Raw genomic sequence first — 22,122 nt, forward strand, 5'->3', positions numbered from 1 at the left:
GATTTTCCCCCTGCCCTATAATCTGAGATTATTCATTTCTTGTGAATATCATTATGGTATATATAGTAGACTGAGCTAAGGAAATGCTTGGTATACTCTAGAGATTTCAGAAGTAGTTGAAAAATGGAGTTTACATAATCTGATTTCCTGCTAATCATGCATTTTTAAAAAAAAGCATGATTTTTTTCTTAAAAAAAAGATCAATGAGCAAGAAGAAAAAAAGGGGGGGTTGGACCAATGAGGGGAAAAAGAAGAAGAGGCTCCAAATCCCCTTTAGAGATTCTGGATCTGTTTATTCTGGATACGTCTTCAGTAATGGGATTATTGGGATGAGAATAAGCATTTATCTTCTCTCCAAATTAACCTCACCCACTCTTTTTCTGGGATTCTGAAAGTAGGGTGACAATGAAGTTAAGAGTTCAGTTTCATGAGGCATGCATCTGGACTTCCAGTTAGATATACACTCTTGTCTGAGGTAACAGAAATACAACTGAGTCACTTAGTTCAGCCCCTCATGAATATAGTGCAGAACTAGACCAATAAATTTCAAGACTGGGTGAGAAGTTACAGCTACTTCTTGTTTGAATGAAAGCAGAGCTCTCGATACAATCTAAGGCCCATTTGATTACTGAGGAGAGCTGCATGCTTGGTTCAGACTTTGAACGTTCTGCATTTTCAACTAAACAATACAGTAATTAAGATTGGCAAACCATTCCCATCCAATAAGCATTGCTTATAAAGGAAATACCTTTTTCAACACAGCATATGTGAGTGATATATTTTAACTTATGATCTATCCGAACGCAAATTGGAGAACCTTAGGATTATACTTGCCTCTGTTACTTTGGACTGAAGAATTAAAGCTTCGGGGCTCATGCGAGGAATATCTATATGAATCTGTAACAGAAGCATTTAAATTCAGAAACCTTCAAAATATACAAGCAGGTTCAAATCAGACAATATATTGCAGGTTTCACTTTTCAAAAAAATACCTCACCTTTAGCATTCTAAGAGCCTTATCTTTTATAAAGCCTTATAATATATACTTACTGTTAGTTCAGTGGTATGAGTGGTAGCTTATCTATTATTTTCCGTTTAAAAATTCTCTGCATGCCAAAAGCTTCTGCAGGTACAAAGTATGGTGTCATCTGTTATTGCCTACTGTTTAATCATCCCTGAACCATGTTAAACCTATGACATCCTTGATCTTGTCTTTAATCAGTTAATAGAATAAAAAACATCAGCTACAAAAACACCCTCAAAATGAAGACACACAATAGGGCACTGGAAACAATTTATGCAGATGATTTACACAGCCACCTTTGGCTAAGAAGATATTTTTCAATTATTTCACAAAAGTATACTATCTTTCCAGAAGAGAGAAATCCCTTCAAAAAGAAATTACAGGCATGTAAATGAAGAGGAGGAAATTATATTTATTTTTTAATTCATTGTATACAACAACCATATTGTATACAACTACCATTAGTGAATCTTATAACCTCTAAAAGTTGGTGGACTACAATCCCATAGCTTCAGTAAACTGCTGGATAAATTCAGTGATGAGGAATCAGCTGAACTTCAGCAACTTTTTGAAGGTAATGACAAGTACTCCAGCTTTGATCTAACATAGATTTCCAAAGTATATTCTAGGGGCATTCATGGGTAATTTGTGTCAGAAAGACCCGATCTTCAGACTGTCCTGAAAAACATTATTTATCTTCCTCAGCAATGAACAGAACCAAAAGCAGAGTGCTCTTATGAGATTTAATTTATTTAATAGATTTATTAATAGCGGAAACCTGGCTTGCTTAGCTCATAGGCAAACCAAATATACGTTTTTTATACAATGCTGGAACAGTTTCTGACATGTGGAGAGATCCCACAGCTACAGTCACAAAGAAAAATACTTCTTGAAGCTAAAGATTTGGAAATTACTGATTTTTTTCCTGTTTTTTTTTTTCATTTAGTTCAATTTTCAGGCTCCCCAACTCTTTAGGTAGTTTAATATTAAAAGAGAAGTAAAGGGAAACAACATAAAGAAATAGAATGATTGGAAGACTTATTCCATATCATATAACCAGAAAAACAAAACAAAACAAAATCCAATTATCACTTTATATCTTGAATTACAGTATATTTATTTCTAAAGTTAACTCCAAGCTGGGGGGGGGAAAGGGAGGGGGGAATCAGGATGCTAAAGCAGGTCTCATGAAAGTCCTGCAAAATCAGATCCTACATCAGGATTTTAAAGCCTAGAAGAAAAGCTATAAACACCAAAAGTTCTTTTCCAGAAGGAAGGACCTGAAGACTGAAGAAACCGAATATGATCTATGTATTAGGAATAGAAGAATGCAATATATTTAAATGAACAGCCTGGGTGGTTTAGAGTTTAGGCAGTTTGCATCAGGTCAAGGACCATATTAGATTCTGTGCAATACACGGAAAGCTACTTTCCATTATTGAGTAGATAAACTGTATTTTTGATAATATATTTTTTTTATTATATATTCTTAACTAAATACATTTAAAAGAAAAAAGCATACACCTTTTTCTCAAAAAAAAAAAAAAGTTGCAGCTGTTCATAAACAAAGCCAGGGCTCTGACAACCAGGACCTATGGGAAACCAAAGCCTAAACTTTTTCTTATGATCAGATAAATCCCTTTAATGTGCCCATTTCAAATGTTCATTCAGTTTGGGATAGTATTATGGCAACAAAAAATAACAAGGCTATTCTTGCTACAGAATACACTTCTGACATTGCCCTCGTCAGAATAGGAGAGGAAAGGAGAGGAGTAGAGTTGGAAGGGTCCTTGGAGGTCTTCTAGTCCAACCCCCTGCTTAGGCAGGAAACCCTACACCACTTCAGAGAAATGAACCACTTGCCTTTTTAAAAACTTCCAGTGTTGGAGCATTTACAACTTCTGGAGGCAGGTTGTTCCACTGATTAATTGTTCTGTCAGGAAATCTCTCCTTAGTTCTAGGTTGCTTGTCTCCTTGATTAGTTTCCACCCATTGATTCTCAGGTGCTTTGGAAAATAGCTTGACTCCCTCTTCTTTGTGGCAGCCCCTGAGATACTGGAACACTGCTATCATGTCTCCCCTAGTCCTTCTTTTCATCAGTCTAGACAGACCCAGTTCCTGCCCAGTGCATATGTTTTAGCCTCCAGTCCCCTTTGTTGCTCTTCTCTGTACTCTTTCTAGAGTCTCAACATCTTTTTTACATTGTGGCAATCAAAACTGGATGCAGTATTCCAAGTGTTACCTTACCAAGGCATTATAAAGTGATATTAACACTTCATGTGATCTTGATTCTATCCCTGTTTATGCAGCCTAGAACTGTGTTGGCTTTTTTGGCAGCTGCTGCACAGGGCTGGCTCATATTGGTTGTCCCCTAGGACTCCAAGATCCCTCTCACGGTTACTACTATTGAGCAAGGTATCACGTATACAGTACCTGTGCATTTGATTTTTCATTTTAACAATTTAACAAGAGTCATTTTAACAATTCCTTTACCTGTCTATATGTATCCTGATGAGTTTCTTCATTTCTTGAATCATAATATTGTTCAACAAAAGCGAAGTATTCTTTCCGTTTTCTTTGCAAAGTACCTTCTCGCCTATCTGTATTTGCAGGAAGATAACCCTAGTAATTGAGAGGTAAAAAAGGCAGTTGTTAATCATTAATTCAAGGGGGAAAAAATCAGTACTATGGCATCAGGTATTTTCAAATTAATTTCAATCAACAAAATAGCCAAGTAAACTGGGGGTTTTCACCTTTGAAAATTTGAGCAGCATTTTACTGAACCATTTTGCCAATGACTGCAGTGGAGATTCAGATTATATTGTGCTACTTATACTTTTATTTCTGTATTCATAGTATGTTCAAAGGGATAAGACCTACTCAAATAGACTGAAATTCATCTAATTAAATTTAACTTCAATCAAATTAAAAAGGTACACAAATTAAAAAAAATATATGAATAGAAAAATCTGATCTGTAAAACTTTAAAATAAGCTAGGATACATTTTTCTTGCAAATAAATTCAGCATTAATGTAAATCAGATTTTAGCAATTTTCCAGACATTCTTATGAGATTTTGCATAATGGCACAGGCAACATCATTAAAGGAGAAAATTATTTTAAAAATGACTGAAATCTTAGGAGACTGCATAGTGTACAATTTTTCTGAATCATTACTCTGAAAACTCACAAATTTAGACAGTCTCTTGAAATTAACCATAAAAAGTATGTCGCAGGAACTATTGCCAATCCCTGAAGCATAAGCAAAGAACATAATCTGATTCGTCTTCATCTTGCAGTCTTATAGATGTTAATATATCCATGTAAAAAAAAAGGCAGTGCACTCAGTGCAAAATAATTGAAAAAAGTAAGATTAATTTACTTTATTGCCCAATTTATTTTTCATCATGAAAAAGAAGAGAACATCCCTCCATGGAACTCCATTACTTCCACAGAATTCTTAAACATCCATTTTCCGCGGATTTTCTTATGTACATAAGCTGAAGTGAAAGAATAAGGGTCAAAAATGAGACAAAAGCCATAATTTGTTGGTAAATGACCTGAAATACTAATAAGGAATGGTACATGAAATCACTGAGAGTCGATGAATGTGAGTCAAAATTCAAATACAGGCAGTCCTCACTTAATGACTGTCCTGTTTTGTGACCATTCAAAATTACGATGGCACTGTAAAAATAACTTTATTACCATGTAGCCTCTGTGGCTACATGGCTAACATTCAGATGCATTCACAACTGTTGCAGCCTTCTGTATTTATGCGATAACCATTTTGCACACCACGGCCAGCTTCTAACAAGCAAAGTCAATGGAAAAGCTGACAGTAAAATCACCAGCCATGGTCATGGGATGTCTTGCTTTATGACCACGGGTAATTCCCTTAAAAACTGCTGTGGAAGAGAGGCTATAAGGCCATCATAGCCACATGAAGTCTCACATAATAGCTGCACTGCTTAAAGACAATTGCCAGTCCCACTTCTTAAGTTCTTAAGCAAGGACTACCTAAATAGGATTTTTTTCCCTAAAATAAGCTGATTCAACAGAAATGGGAAAATTTTTACAAAATTGTGCACAATGTGAAGCTATTTCCCCCTTCTCAAAGTACTGGAACCAGAAACTGGATCCTGGAAGAATTAGGACAAACAAAAAATATTTTTTTATGTACTATATAATTAAACTTTGGAATTTACCACCACAAGTGGGAAATGGTTACGAGGATGGCTGGTTTCAAAAAAAAAATTGGACCAATCTACAGATATCATGAGGATGAATAGCTATTAGCCTCAATGGCAATGGGGCTGCCTCTGAAGACCATCTGGTAGAGGATTAGCGAGTTGTCCTGTGCAGTTGGTTGGCCATTAAAAGAAGAGACAATTGGCCTAGACAAGCTAGGGACTTGATCCAGTGAAGCACGGCTTAAGTTCTTAATGCAACTAACTCAAAGGTATAGATTACGCTTTCCAGAAACATAAAACGCTCATATTATGCCACAGAAATAATGGGCAATTTCAGTTAACCTTGGCAGCTGTTAAAAATGGAATAACTAATACATTTTTGTCTTGCTAACAGCTTCATTTTGCAAAATGAAACTTGATCTTCCCAATACTAATCCCATGCATAACTACACCGCACATATTAGAATGTATGGCAGTGAGGGACAATAAAACCAAGCATACAATACTTAAATACTATCTATATATTACTTTTAAGAAAGCTGACTTCAAACCTCAGGAAAAAGTTGCAATCTATTAAGATCTGCACTAAGACAGGACTAAGAATCAATTGTTTGGTTATTCAGTTCATTCTTTTTTACCTACTAAATTGTCCAGGGAAAAGTTAAGCTCAATTACCATTATGGCCAAATCAGAAAAGCTGTTATTTAATCTCTATTTAAATAACAGGATGTAAAAAACATTATCTGATTCTTTACACCTCCGTGACAGTCAGATTAACGAGCTGGAGGAATGGCATCCGCACAGCTTCTATTTTCTAGCACCAGCTAAGCATTTTTGTTAAAAGTGTGCACCTACATACATAGAGATACAATATTTTCCAGGTATTTTACTCTATATTAGCTTACATTATGTCTTTAGATGAAATCTGACATTTAATATCCTGTCGCATGGGTTTATGTAAGGTTAAATATTAAATTCTAGGCTTCACTTCTTCTCAACAGTTTGCATTTATGTATGATACTATTAGTATCATTAAAAACAATTTAATGTGTAATTGTAAATTTAACTCTTCATGGGATATAAATGTTTGCCTTAGGGCAGACGTGTCTTCTCTTACTCAGTTTTTAAGATTAACACAGGCACTCTCTCTGGATCAACAGTTTCAATATTCTATATCAAGCCAACTTTTATTTTTAAAGTACAAATAACATACACTACCCACAAATATGAATCGCTGTACAGTTTCTTCTTCTGGTTAAAAAAAATAAAAAATACAGCAGCCTTGTTTATTGCCACAAACAAGGAATGCATCTGTACATCAGGAGACCCATAAGACATTCAAATTTCATTACCCCTGGGACTTTCCTAGACTCCTTTAAGTATGACCTTCTTTGTCTCACTGGGAAAAAAAAATCCCAGGATCCCTCTTTGTGATCACAATACTGAACTAATCCGAAGTTCTTGTGAGGCCTGCCTTCTCACAATGACTTCTCTTTGTCTTCCAGTGGCCTTCTTGATCCACATCAATTGGCATTTTGTGAAAACCAATAGAAATAGTGCTTTCTCAAGTTCTAAATGTTATTTTGGTAACCAAGTCCCAAATTCTCACACTAGGTTGATTCTTCAGGACCCGACTGCAGTATTTCATACATACGACCATAGTACTACTTATGATCCCTGGCATCGATAATGGAGCTATTTACTAATTCAACCCTTCTCTATCTTCTGGCTTGTTTGCAAAGTGAATTACATCTTCAGGAGCTTTCCCTTATGGCAGGTGTCAAAGATCAATCCTGGGACCCTCCTTTATCCTTTATACCAGGGGTCCCCAAACTCGGCAACTTCAAGACTTGTGGACTTCAATTCCCAGAATTCTCCAGTCAGCTTTCTGGGAGTTGAAGTCCACAAGTCTTAAAGTTGCCAAGTTTGGAGAAACTCTGCTTTATACCCTTCCACTGAATATGCCAAAGAGCTTCCGTACCACTATTTCACTGACAATATTCTACCTGCCTTTTGTGGTTCTTGATGAAGATATATGGCCAAATAGATCAAGTTACTGTTTTGACTTGGGATGTTCTTTGCTCAAGCTGAATATAAATAAGACAGTGACTTGATTGTCCTTCCAATTCCCTCATGCATCTCTCTCCTCCATCCCATTTGTCTCTGCAATTTCCAGATTGTCCCAGGTTCCTCTGCCTCTTAGGATCTTGACAGTTGATGATCAACTGACTTTGTGCCTACTTATTGAGTTTTGTTATCCTTCTGAGGTAGGCAAAGTCAGGGAATAGCCACAATAAGGATTCCAGGAATGGGCTTTATTGTTGTAGGAAAAAGAACAGAACTTCGAAAGCATGTTGAAACTTTTCTTGAAACTGAAAAAGAACAGTGTTCCTTTGGCCACACTGTTTGTAATGCTACTTAATAGTTGTGATTCAAGCAAAATTATACACGGCAGACATACACCATCATCATAAAATCAAAAAGTACTTACTGACAGGAGCTTCCATGTAATTGGCCGTACAACTTTTGGAATTCCTGACCAACTCAGCTTCCGCAATTCTTCTACTTGCCCAACCAAAAGAAAAAGAGCAATTAATTAAGAAGTTGCATGAAAATACACTGGGGTTAAGATAATTTCCTTAAACATTTCCTTGTAAACCTAGGTATTTGTTCTGATTCTTACACATGAGTTCCCATGCCTCACTTTTAAAAAATTGTTGAAATGTAAATCAAAGAATTTCTGTGATTGGATTCTTTGTTGCCTAGGGATTTATTTCAATGCCTGCACTTAACAACAACACAATTAAACAATACTGGCTTGCAAATATAATTATGACCTTTTTAATCATGTAAATTGTAAAACTTACATTATGGAATAAATCCTGGCTTAAAATTAGCATCTAAACCTGTTTGGGGCTAAATTTGCCTGGTCACAGGATTATTAGTCTGGATCAACTTAGTTCTGAAAAAGACGACAAATTTGTTGGCAGTTTATTCGACTTTAATAGTCATTTAGTCTACATTATTCAAATATTAACTTTGCTTCTGAAATTGTGTAATGATTAGACTTTTGAGAGGAATTTGGTTTCTAAATCTTCTTTAAACAAAACACTTTAAGAAAAGTGCTTAAATGTTTCAACATGAAATTAGCTTACTTTGATAATATAAAAAGATTAATAAAAATGCTTTTTATAAACTGAATACTGCAAATAATGTTTGAAAACATTACAATTCTGGAGAGATCACTGTGTGCAATATATAGTTGTCCCCTTGATTATTTTCTTCCATATTTGCAATCTTTTAAGACACCATGAATTTCTCAGGTACTTAGGAGCTTTTTTAAAAAAATATCATACAACGTCGAGAGAAGGAATCTATATTTGAATTGCAGCAATAGTTTGTGGATTTGTGGATTTTTGTCAATATTTGAATTTGGGGGTTTTTTTCATCAAACAAGACAAGAAAACTTTTCAAATAACATGGTTAAAACAAGTGAACTTATGAAGGTCATTTTTACCTCTCTTCGTATTATTATTAATACATCTGGAATACATTGCAGTATACATTTAAATAGAGAGGCTGAATAAAACCCAGTTTGGTGTATTGGGTAATGGCTGGCCTACAAACCAGGAGATTGTGAGTTCTAGACCTGCCTTAAAGTATAAAAACACCATCATAACATGTTTGCAACTTAGCCATGTTGTGCTTCAATATATGTCCACACTTTCAAGCAGTTTAAAAATGGAAATAAGGAAGTGTATGAAGCATTTACTTTATTGTACCTTAGATAACAGCAAATTCAAAATTACCTAAACCTCACCTAACTATGAAACCAACTAGTTGACCTCCTTCACAACTGTTTCCCAACCAACTTTCCTGTATCTCAGTCTCATAATGCAGAGACACCAAGGAAAAAAAACGTGCTTTAAGCTTTTGTTTCTAATTCAAGAATTTACTGAAATGCTCCCTAAAGGAAAGTGATTGTATGTTGTCCAACTGTTCTTCCTAGCCGTTCCTGGACATTTATAAATAGCACGTGCATTGTTTACCTGATATAATCTGTTGACACATATGCATTCTGTTTGGGTGGGAAGAACAACGGCCGTATCAAAGACTTTTAATGCAAACATTAATTCCTTTGTTACACCACATTCAAAACATTTACATACAAGCTGCACATTGCAGGTGGAGAGATGGCCTAAGTAAAAGCGCAAACATCAGAGAGAGTGAAATGCCACTAAGTTACATTCTTCTTTTGCAGATTTCACCCAAAGAAGAATATCTATGTAGTTATATGACAGATATTAAAACTGAGTACACACAGGGCAGTTGGGAGAAGAGATCCAAGGTTCTTCATAAAATTCCAAGACCCATTTTATTCTGGTTTACTAAAATCTACTGCCATCCCAGTAGAAAAATACAGGTAGTCCTCACTTAAGGTTCTAAATGAGAGCCAGAATTTCTGTTGCTAAGTGGTTATTAGGTGAAACATTGTGCTGCTGATGACAGAAGTTTCAGTAGTCCCAGTTGAGGTCCTTAGGCCAGGACTGGACTATCATTAAGCAAGGATGTCATACTTCTGCCCTGACACATTCGCCTTCACTCCCCTGCCTATCTCTAATGATGTCACCATATCACCACCGCAATTCTGCTTTTTATAAAGACATAAAAAACAGAAAAGGAAAAAGTGCAAGACCTGAGCTCCTACAGTAGATCACCTATCAAATAGTTCCAATGATACTGTTTGTGTTATCCCACTGCAGTATTTTTCTCTACATGCCAAGGATAATTTTTATTTATGCTTCTTGTTCCTTCTCCAAAATGAGTCATGATGGGCATTACGGATAAAAGATATCAAATTATTTCAAAAATGGGGAAAAGGTTGCATTAGAATTATTATTTATTGCATGGTACATCTGCATCACATTTAATTACATTTAATTAAAAAAACCACAGGATAAAAATAAATATAAAATCAGAGAAGAATTAGATTAATTTTAAATTAGAAAAATTTGTACATCTAATTCCAAAAGGATCAAGAGCCTAGATCCAAGAAGGACTAGAAATCTGATCATCTTTCCTTAACTATGCTTCCAACAAATACAAAAACACTATCTGGAGAAAAAAAAATCAATTCATCATCAGTACTAAAGAAACATTTCCAGAAGGTCCAGTTACAAGCTTTCTAATATAATTGCTTGTGCATCCTATGTTCCACAATTGTAATGAAGAAAAATTTACTGCTGCTTGATATTATATATCCACCTCTATTTACATTCCCAAGTGTAAATTAGCAGGAAGAAAAACTGACAGATACCTCAACAGAATAGACCCAGTGTGGTATAAATGTTAAGGTGATGAACTGCCAATGAGGAAACTGGAGTTCAAGTCCACTTTCATCCATGTAAGCTCACTGTGTGATATTAGACCAACCTATCTCACAGGGTTAGGGGAAAGAGAACCCATCAATTTTGCAGATGACACCAAACTGCCAGAACCTTGGAAGACAGACTCATGATTCAGAAGGATCAAGATTCAATTCAATGGAGAGAAAAGGAAGATCCTGCATTTAGGAAGAAAAAAAACCCAAAGGCATAGATACAGATTACACAGTACCTGGCTCAGTAGTAACTGTGAGAAGGATGCAGGTGTCCTACTGGATAATAACTTAAGTGTGAGTCAGTAGTGTGCTGCACCTACCCAAAAGCCAATGCAGTCCTGGTTTGTACCAACAGAGGGAGAGCATCAAGATAACATGTAATAGTACTCTATAATGCATTAGTGAGGCCACATTTGGAGTAGTGTTTACAATCCTGGTCACCATGATACAAAAAATGCTGCTCAGGCCCTAGAAAGAATGCAGAGAATATCAAAGATAAGAGCTTTGGAGGCTACATTGTACAAAGAACTTTTAAGGGAACTAAGCATGTCTTGCCTAACCAAGAGAGAAGGATTGGAATTCTGCAAACCTGCATCCAGTTTTGGCCACCACGATACAAAAAAAGATGCTGAGACTTTAGAAAGAATGCCGAGAAGAACAGCAAAGATTGGGGACTGGAGGCTAAAGCACGGGATGAATGGTTGCAAGAACTAGGTATGTCTAGTTTAACAAAGAGAAGGACCAGGGCTGACATGATAGCAGCCTTCCAATATTTGACAGGCTGTCCCAGAGAAGAATGGATTGACCTATTCTCCAAAGTATCTGAGGGCAGGACAAGAAACAATGGATAGAAAGTTATCAGAAAGAGATCCAACCTAGAATTAAGAAGAAATTTCCTGTCATTGAGAACAAGTTGTGGGTGGCTCCATCACTGATGGATTTTAAGAAGAGATTGGAAAGCTATTTATATGAAATAGTACAGGGCACGGATGTCAAACTCGCCATATCACCTTGCCATCGTGTGACATATTGCAATGTTTTTTGCCTTCGCGGAGCTGGGGTGGGCGTGGCCTGTGCCTGATGCATCCAGCCTGTGGGCCAAGGTCTCCAAGGTCCCTTCCAACTGTGTAAGTCAATATTCTGTATTCTGACATGGTAGCTGCCTTGCGGTACTTAAGGGGCAACTTATTCTCTGAAGCATCTGAGGGCAGCACAAGAAGCAATGATTGGAAGCTTGCTAAAGAGATATCCAATCTGGAACTAAGAACTGACAGTAAGTACAATTAAGTAAGGGAACAGCTCACCTCCTGGAGTTGTGGGTGCTCCGTCGCTGGAGGTTTTCAAGAAAAAATGGGACAGCCATTTGTCCGGGATGCAATAAGGCCTCCTGCCTTGGGCAGGGGGTTGAACTAAATGACCTCCAACGTCCCTTCCAGCCCTATGATTCTATGATTCTAAACAAAAGAGATAGAAATCTAGTAACTAAGTGAATGAATACGTCATTTTATTGACATTGAGAAGGGCACTAGATATATATACTAGTTATGGCTTAGGAACCATCTAGAATTCCTAGATTTTTTTTTTTTTTAATCTTGATCACTGAATTCACCAATATCTTAAATTCTGCCATAAAATGCTAAATAGAAAGGGGAAGCTTTCACCATTCTGGCTGTACGTAGGTGAAATTCCTCAATGTCATTTCCTTACTGAATCTCAAAGAAGCTTTTTCAAAAGGCAATTTCACTTACTTTGTTTTTCCTTGAAGACATTTTGCTTCTCATCCAAGAGAAGCATTCAGTCTGAACTGAAGAAGCTTCTTGGATGAGAAGAGAAACATCTTCTAGTAAAAAACAAAGAAAGTTCAGTTGCTTCTTGAAAAAGTACCTCGGGGACTATCATGACCTGGATGACTGAGAATCTCCACAGATATTCTTTACTGAATGTTTTGCCTATAGCATCTAGAAAGAAGTATATATACAAGCTTCAAATAAGGTAAATGAAACTTTAAAAGGCAGCCACAGGTTCCAATGATTATTTTTTGCACATGAAAATTATACGAATGTTTTTTAGCTGCACGTTTTAGAATAAAGTCAAAAAAGCAATATTCCTTTTCTAATATTGACTGCATCACAAGATCACTTTGAAAGAAGAGGGGAGGCCAGATAGATCCAATTCTCGATCTCTGAATTGGGTCTTTTATCAGCAAAAAGGAAATTCTGGATCACATGATTCCATGTGGTCAAAAGTTGAAAAACTGACCAGTGGTAGTTTTCATACAAATACAATTAATGTATTTGTATTGCAATTTAACATTAGCATCCCCTTTTCCTCATTTTTTTCCCCTCTGTGTTAAAAGAAATTTCCACCTTTTCTTTTTGGGCAAATTAATAATAGGAGATATGGTCTCTTAGATAATCAGATTTATATTACAAATATTTCATTCTCTTTAAATGGTATTTACAATTTTGTTTTTAATTGTAATTTTAAAAAAACCCATAAAAGGTTTTTTTTTTTAAAAAAAAGACTAGATTCTGCTCAAACAGCCATTTCCACCAGATTTAGCATCCAAGAGAACATGCTGTCTTTGAAGGCACTGACTGCTATCCTTCTCCATATTCCATAGGGATGTCTGCAACTAAATATGTCTATTATATTTCAAAGTATTTCTGACTCATTTAAGCAGATCTAGGTTGAAAACAACATTGATGGAAAAAAACAAATCTCAGCGATGGATTCAGAGGAGAATAGGCAGATTCAAGAAGTGTTCTCCCTTCCGCAAGGATGCTTGTGCAGTATGGAAATGCTCATTTTGTTCCTAAACAAATACTGGTAGCAGCGCCTCTTTTCCTAGCTTCCTGCAGATAAATACAGATAGCCGATAGTCCTTGTTTAGCAATCACAACTGGAACGCAGCAACTCAGTCCTTAAATAAAGCGGTAACTAAGTGAAACCATGACTGTGTTTATGATTTTAAATGAGCTATTTTTTGCTTTACAAACCTGACAAAGGCATAAATGTCAGGATGGTTTGCAGTTACTTTTTCAAAGCTGTCGTAACTACAAACAGTTGCTAAATGAGGCAGTGTTTAAACAGGGACTTCCTGTAGTTCAAATACTCAGGCACATGAGATACACCTTCCAATTATTTTAACTAAAAGCCTCGGTGTCAACCTCACAATCTTTTCTTCTCGAAACAGAGAGGTATTGGGAGTAGATTGGTGGGAAGAAGGAAAGATATGACGAGCAAAGAATTAGATTTATTTTTTTTTTGCTGCTCCTCTTTTCCTGTTTAGCCTTGTCACATTTAATAAGTGCCCAGGAACTTTAACCAGTATCAAAGGACTAGAAAGAAACCGCTACAAAGGCAGCTGAACTTTATTGACAAGATTCTGGAGACAAGACAACTACTCTGACATTCAATCTTCAAGAAACCAAACACTGAACACAGCGCTCGCTAGATTCAAATAAGAAGAGAATAAAACAAAGAAATGGACAAGAGCGCCAGTAACTGCAGACACTGTTGCTACAGAGGATGAACATCCTGGAAGGTGACCTTAAAGACTTCAAAGACTGTCTGGATTTCTCCTTTTGGAAACATCAAAAGATGGCTTCTCTAAGGAAAGGCCCTCTTAATAGAATGGAACAGTTGAACAAATTAGGAATATGAGAGATGGTCTCTTAGGGGCTCCCAAAACCCGGTCCGTGGACTGGCACCAGGCTACAGCATGCCAGAAACTGGACCGTGCGAACAAACCTTCCATCTGTGGGATGCAAGCAGCATGTTTTCAACTATGCCCTCTCCAGCCCATGGAAAAACTTCCTTCCATGGAACCAGTCCCGGGGGCAAAATTCACTTAACAAAGTTGTTAGTTAGAAACATAAATGTTGGGCTCAAACTGTGGTTATACGTCGAGGACTACTCTAGTTACTTTTTTTAAGATTCTTTGCAAGTAGACAGGAAAGAAGAAAAAGAATCTTTATTTATTTTCCTTTTGAGTTTTTTGCATTGGTGAATACTTTTCTCTATGCAAGGCTTAAAAGGCAAATATCTCCTTGAGCAACTAAAAGATGCTAGGTTAATTTGAAATAGGCTAAATACTATTCTTTGATTGGCAAACAAGTTTTACAGTATTTTCATAGGTTAGTGTTGTGATTGGAAGGACCAATCCTGTTAGGAACTTTGAATCTGATGACTGTTAGATCGTGGACTGACGTCAGAACCAGGAAACGTTAATCTGATGGGCAAGCCAGTTAATTAGCACGTTACTGCAAAGAGCTCTGTCTGTTTGAATTTCAAAGGGGAGTCCTAACAGTTTTGCTTGCAGTTTTGAATGAGGACGTTACTGCAAAGAGCTCTGTCTGTTTGAATTTCAAAGGGGAGTCCTAACAGTTTTGCCTGCAGTTTTGAATGAGGACACATTTGATTGCAGGACCGGCCTGAACCTTCAACCTCCTCTGCTTCTTAATCAGGTTATCAGCCGGGAACGGCTGACAATGAGGAACTTATGGAGACTTCAGGTGAAGATAATTTAGATGATTGCTGGGTGGATGTCAGAAGCAGGCGTCTCCTTACGAGAAGAAACCAACGGGAGCACAGGAGGAGGGCAGATCAGTAATTAGACTAATTAGCTGCTGCTCTATAAAGGGAGAGAGATGACTTTGCACTTGGTCCGGAACAAAGTGTTTGTTTGCAAGGAGAATCGAAGATTTTGGCTTGGAGGATTTAAACCTGAAATATCTTGTTGGGACTTGGATTTATTTCGTTGGAACTATTAACTTGGACTATCTTGTGGAGGCTATCTATAGCTGTTATCTGTGAAGATTCCTGTTTGCTGCCTTTATTTGCGAGGACTGCTGCTTTCAGCCTTATCTGTTTATTTTGGAAGGTGGGACATAACAGGTTAGTATATGGCCTTTAACTTTAGTAAGAATAGTTCGTTCCCATGTTCCATTCTAGATCATGCAACAAGCACAAATATGACTCAGGAACCAAACAAGACTCATTCTATCACATAATTCTTTGCACGTCTATTTAACTAATTCGATTTTAGGCAAAATGGATTTCAATAGAAAAGAATATATGTAACTCAAGGTTGAACGTGGAGTCCTTGGTTTTCTCTGAGCCTAGTTGTTTGCTTGCCATTCATTGATGGTGTTATCTAATCAGGTAATGAAATGTCTGCAAAGCAAACAAACAAGCTCAGAGAGCACCAAGTATTCCAGAAAACATATTTAAGTTTTCACATGAAAAGAGCAAGACAGCTACTAAAAAAGACGGAAAGTATGAAATATACTACATCATTAAGGCAGTGACTAGAACGACTTCTCCATAAAGAAAAAAGCACCAGATCGAAAGACAAACACTAAAATGCCTAACCTCCTATTTAAACGATGGAATCATAATTAACCAATGAATGTGGAAGAACAAAATAATTTTTCAACCCAATGACTACTGATTTTTTTTTTTAATGAAATCATACCACATCAAGAACACAATCTCGGGCTTTCCTGAAGCAATTAAGTATTGCCACTCTTTGGATGCAAGGATTTTTCTTCTTTCCAGGAAGGAAAGCCCATAAAGATAGCACTTCAAGCTTGCCTATTCTTCCTTCTGGTAAAACAGATTGATCCTTGTCTATTTCAGTATCAAGAGCTCCATTTGAACAACTCAAGCATATTGCTAGATTCTAGAAAATCTCCAAGATGGGATATAAAATATCTGTATACTCTTGGAAACAATTAGCATTTACATCCAATTAAAACAGACGGAATTAACTTTCTGTAATATTTCTCCAGCCTGAACTGGATACACTCATTACATACTGTTTCAATTCAGCAAACTTCAGTTAACACTATACAATTACAATGAAATAAATACCGATAAACTACACTTTTACCATGGAGATTTGATCCTCTGCTTTATCAAAAATTAAGACTCTGCTTCAAATAGGAGTCATTGCTGGCCTGGAGGCCTGCTGGAAACCAAGCAACTAACTATGCACAATATTTTGCTCAAAACACAAAAGCATTCTTCTATTATTTCCCTTTAAGCGTAATATTTCTGGCTGTATAATTTTAAGGGAACCCACAATTTTTGCTCATGCATTATTTATCTTTTGACACAAAACAGTTACTTCACTGAGACACTGTAAATCGTAACGTGATTTGAATGAACAATTAAATGATGGACATGATAAACTAGATTTATAAGCTTCAAATTCTTATGAAAAAAAAAATCTTAGCATAATTCAACTCCAAAAGAACTAGAATATTCTTCTAAAACAATGCAGATTCATGGAACTGCAGCTCCCCCAACAGTATCTGAGAAGTTAAACAGCACAGAGGTTGAGCTAATAAATGGCTTGAAATTACTATGGGCAACCAGACTAACCGCTTTAAAAATAAAAATAAAAGGACAGTTCTGTTATACATATTTTAAAAAATCCATGTTCAATGCTGCATTTATTTTTTCCTGAATGATTGAGAAATTAAGAAGCATCAGACAAATGGAGCGTGCTGAACACATTATATTCTTGAAAAACAATCTTCAACCAAAAAAGGCCAACTTAGCTGAAGTATAAAATGTTCTAGTAAAATAGATGAAATAGAAATGTGAAAGAAACAAAAACAGAACCATACAGATTAATCATTGAATGACAATGCAGAATTTGAAAAGTGAGTGGCTAGCAGTAGAAATGGGAATTGTTGAAATATAAATTAATATAAAAACATGGCAGCTTTAGTGCCTCATGGAATCTTTCCCATTCAGGAAATTGAGGTCGTATTTATAAATACTTACTGTTTTTTCAAGGTTAACTTGTTTGGAGAGTTTTAAGCAACAGTTCAATATTTGCTCCCAAATTTCCCTTCCACTGAGGGTGATGAGGAGCACCTTAACCACGAAGCTGGAGCTAGACTATCTATGCAGCTGTGTTTGGCTTCAGAGAGCAGAAAAGGACATTTGAGATTAGCAATTATGAAAGTGGGCAGGGAACCAATTAAATAATATCCAAATCGTGGCCATTTGTCACCAAAAGAGCCATACATCTTTTCTCCAAACCTCTGAAGTAAGAAACAATACTGTAAGACTATTCTTAACATTGTTTTACAAAGACAAAGTATCAGTAGGAGCTATGATTATGCATTCTTATCTAAGCTCCACTGTGACCAATAGGAAATATTTTCACTTAAAAAGATACTGTAAGGAAGGACTCAATGTTACTTTAGCTTGATCTCAACTGATGGACCAAGCTCCCCTTATTAGGTAATCCTCATAAAACCCAGTACAATACTGGTACACTTTAAACGTGCCATTTGAGTGCATGGTTTGTTGAAACATCTGGATGCTTCTCTACTGATAAGAAATAAAACACAGAACAATTTCATATATGGATGTAAAATCACAAGGTAACTTGCTGCCTTGCTTGCTTCTTGTGCCCCTTGCTCCCTCATGCACACGTGTATATATATGTTGCTCTTCCCTTACACACATATAGTTCTCTCACGCACCCTTCTCAGTCCTCACACAGGAGACAGGGCCTTTCAAATAGCCCATATCACCAGGACTTCCTTATGAGAGAGGATAGGAAGACTTTGTTATTGTTTTTCAAAAAGGCTAATTTCTTTTCTTCAATAAAGCACTGCAAACTGGGTTACAGACTAATTGTGTTCTCTCTGTGTGGTCTATTAACACATCCCTGCTCTAATGGGTCGGGTAGAAGTGACCGGCAAGAGACGTTCCCTCGGATAACCTGGTCCCGAGCCATGAAGGGCTTTAAAGGTGACAACCAGCACCTTGAATTGCACCCAGAAGCAAACAGGCAACCAATGTAGCTCTCGCAGGAGGTGAAACATGTGCACACCGGGGTCTGCACAAAACCATGTGGGTCACTGCATTTTGCACCAACTGGAGCTTCCAGATGTTCTTCAAGGGCAGCCCCATGTAGAGCACAGTGCAATAATCAAGACGGGAAGTGAATAGGGCATGAGTGACTCTGAGTAGGGACCGTTGGTTCAGGAAAGGGTGTAACTGGTGCACAACCCGCAGTTGCACAAAGGCCCACCTGGCCACGACTGCCACCTGCTCTTTGACCAGGAGTCATGAGTCCAGGAAAACCCCTAGATTACTCACAGGGTTTGGGGTAGTACCGTCCCATCCGAAACCAAAGGTGGCAATTCTCCCTGAGCCAACGAACCCCAAACCCAGAGCCACTCGGTCTTGCAAGGGTTTAGTTTCAACCTGTTGCTCCCCATCCAGCCCCTAACAGCCTCCAGGCACTTGAGAGGGAGGACACAGCAACACTTAATTCACCACGGGCTGAGATATACAGCTGGGTATCATCAGCATATCGGTAATATCTCAGTCCATGGTGCTGGATGATCTCACTCAGCGGCCTTCATATAAATGTTGAACAGGAGCGGAGAGAGTTCGAGCCCTGCAGCACCTCCTAAAGCAGTGGGCGAGGGCTGGATCTCTCCCCTCCTATCCACACTGACTGAGAGCGGCCACAAAGGAAGTGAACCAGGACAACACAAGGCCCCCCTCTCCTATCCCCCAAAGCTGCCCCAGGAGAATCCCATGGTCAATGGTACTGAAAGCCGTCGAGAGGTCAAATAAAGCAAGGATGGATGCACTGCCCCATCCCATTCCCACCAGAGATCATCCAAAAGTGTGACCAATGCTGTTTCTGTCCCAAATCCAGGCCTGAATCCTGACTCGTAGGGGTCAAGATAATTCGTTTCATCCAGAAACCGCTGGAGCTACTGTGTGACCACCTTCTCAATAACCTTCCCCAAAAAGGGAAGATTGGAGACAGGTCGGAAATTCTCCAACTGGGTGGAGTCCAGCAATGGCTTCTTAAGAAGAGGGCAGACCATAGCCTCCTTAAAGTTCTGGGTCACCATTCCGTCCTATAGGGAAGCATTAATCACCACCAGAGTCCACAATTCAGTTTTCTTTCATATTTTTTCCCCAAATTCTATCAGCTGTCTAAATAGGTTCTTATTCCTAGATTATATTACTTCTTTCCACAATCTTTATCTGCTGTATGATATATGCTGTCCTAACCCTCTTTGAAATTTCTTTAACATCTGAATTTGTTAATTAATATGACATATATGCTGAAAAGGAGTTAAAGAGTGAGCTTAGCAGGGATAAGTAGCAGAACAAAGCAATTGCAAAAGTTGAAAGTGAAATATGTGTAAAAAAAATTGGTATTCTGTGTTTAACTTGGGAATAAAGTAAATGTCAATGCCTAGTTGTTATCAATGACAAACTGTCTAGTCTGGAGAGGGATCAAAGGTGAGAAGACAAAAAATGGCTTGTCACAAAAGAAAAATGCACAGAATGAGATATTTTATTTAATTCAAATAGTTCAAAAAGTACTTTCATAAGAATGTTATAATAAGAACAGCAAAAGTAAAAAGATAATGTAAAAGTAAAAATATAATGAAATGTTAATCTGCCACATTACACTTCTATTCTATTACTCTGTATTGCAAGAAAAAAAAACATAATGTATTTCAAATTCTTTATGAAAAAAAAGCAGTATCAAGCGCTACCAAACAAGTTCATAACATACAGGATGATGCATCAATTGATAAGTATCTTTCTTGTACATGTCAAGAAAGATACCTATGAGTTTATGTGATAATTTTTTATGACACTTCCTCCCCTCTACCACGTTTATATAGAAAACAGATAAAAGGTTTCCTAAAACTGACCTATCTACAACGCTGAAATTCGTTCCTGTTCCTGTTTACTAAAAAACAGTATGTATATGTATATGCATGTATATATGTGAAAATGTTTTAATCTTTAACACAAAACATATAGACAATATCATGGAGTTTTCTTTCTTTCATGGTGAATGGGGGGGAGGGGGGAACCTGCAAGGAATACTTTTTTTTATTACCTCTTGTTCTTCTTCATCATCATCATCATAACCAACATATCTTTTAACTATAGTTAATCAGGAATATATTCAGAGCAGCTCAATAGCTGATGCAATTCTAGACCAGGACTATGATAGAGACCCAGGAAATTCTTTATCTAACAAATATCTAAAGTATAATTTATATGATTAATTGCTCACAGAATCAATGCTCATGAAATCTACTGCTTCAGAACCTCTGGTAATTAAAGAAAATTTCCAGAGAAAAATGGACCAATGTCCCTATAAATGTAGACTCATTTTCCATCCATGTTTCTGAATATGGATAAAAAATTTTAAATATCTCCCTATACAGATATTAAAGAGAAGGAGGCTCTTTGTAAGTAAAATTGAGCAAGTGGATGCCTGCAAAATTCTGGCTTTCTGATATTTTTTTTTTATGTCTGTTTAAATAACAGGCACATTTTACTATATAGCAAGAAAAATTGCATTCCTTTCGGCTGCCAAACAATTGCTTGAAGGTCTGGGAAGAGTATAACCTACCTAGAGGTGAGATCTCTGGAGATGGAGTTAAAATCTTTCTCCTATCCCTGTAATATTGTTTTTATTCTTTCCCAAGCCATTTTAGAGGAAACTTCAGCCAGACATCCTTAAAACTGCAATTCCACTACCGTAATGATGAAATGATTTGACAACAAAAGCTCAACAATAGGTTTACAGTTAAAATCCTTGGGACCACCAATCTTTCCATTAAGCCAAAAGAATTAAACAGAATAGAAGGCAGTAAAAAAGTTCCAATATGCATTTTAGGAAAGAGCAAACCGCCTACTCCTTTCTCACAACTATTTAAGAGATCTTAATCTAATGTGCTGTTTAATGTTTATGAATACTTACCAAGGTTTGTATTTGGGCCAGCAAGAAGCTGCTTGAATTTATCTAATCGCAATGCCTCTCTTTCAGATAATACATGAACACCGGAGGCATTATCTGCCACCCCACCAGTAAGTGCATATGTAGAGGCTTGTGGAAGAGACTGAGATCTTGGCACAGAAGTATTTCCATTAGTGTCTAGAAAATATAACAGGGGAAACAAGGCATAAAGCTGATCAAATCTGAAATGGGGAAAGAAAAGATATTTATAAACAACACACACACACAGAGAGAGAGAGAGAGAGAGAGAGAGAGAGAGAGAGAGAGAGAGAGAGAGAGAGAGAGTGTCCTTACAACAGTTCATTTAGTGACCATTCAAAGTTATAACGGCATTGAGAAAAGTGACTTATGACCGCTTTGCAGTTACAACCTTTCCAGCATCCCCATGATCATGTGATCAAAATTCAGATGCTTGACAACTAGTAGTTCATAGTTATGACCACTGCAGTGTCCCAGGGTCACGTGATCCCCTTTTGCGACCTTCTGACAAGCAAAGTCAATGGGGAAGCCAGATTCATTTAACAACTGTGTTACTAGTTTAACAACCACAGTGATTCACTTAACGACCGTGGCAAGAAAAGTCGTAAGATGGGGCAAAACTCATTTAACAAATGTCTCACTTGACCACATAAATTTTGGGCTCAATTGTGGTCGTAAGTGGAGGACTCCCTGTAGAGTATTACTATGTATTTTCAATAAACTT

At 37.1% G+C, this 22,122-nt stretch overlaps 1 protein-coding gene across 2 annotated transcripts in view; it reads right to left on the reverse strand.

The window, feature by feature from the left end:
• The window catches only part of TBC1D22A (TBC1 domain family member 22A), a 115,774-nt gene that overhangs the window by 75,470 nt on the left and 18,182 nt on the right, over positions 1-22,122 (reverse strand). The window contains exons 4-7 of one of the 2 annotated variants that reach the window (XM_026702992.2): positions 21,384-21,557; positions 7,709-7,779; positions 3,518-3,646; positions 835-897 (exon numbers count right to left, since the gene is read on the reverse strand). In XM_026702992.2, coding sequence (XP_026558777.1) covers positions 835-897; positions 3,518-3,646; positions 7,709-7,779; positions 21,384-21,557 — 437 coding nt within the window. Of the gene's footprint in view, positions 1-834; positions 898-3,517; positions 3,647-7,708; positions 7,783-21,383; positions 21,558-22,122 lie in introns of both variants that reach the window. The other variant, XM_026702983.2, reaches the window with a different exon arrangement.

Source organism: Pseudonaja textilis, chromosome 5 (assembly GCF_049901715.1).
Source record: "Pseudonaja textilis isolate UNSWEBS1 chromosome 5, rPseTex1.2, whole genome shotgun sequence".
In the NCBI taxonomy this organism is placed as follows: domain Eukaryota; kingdom Metazoa; phylum Chordata; class Lepidosauria; order Squamata; family Elapidae; genus Pseudonaja; species Pseudonaja textilis.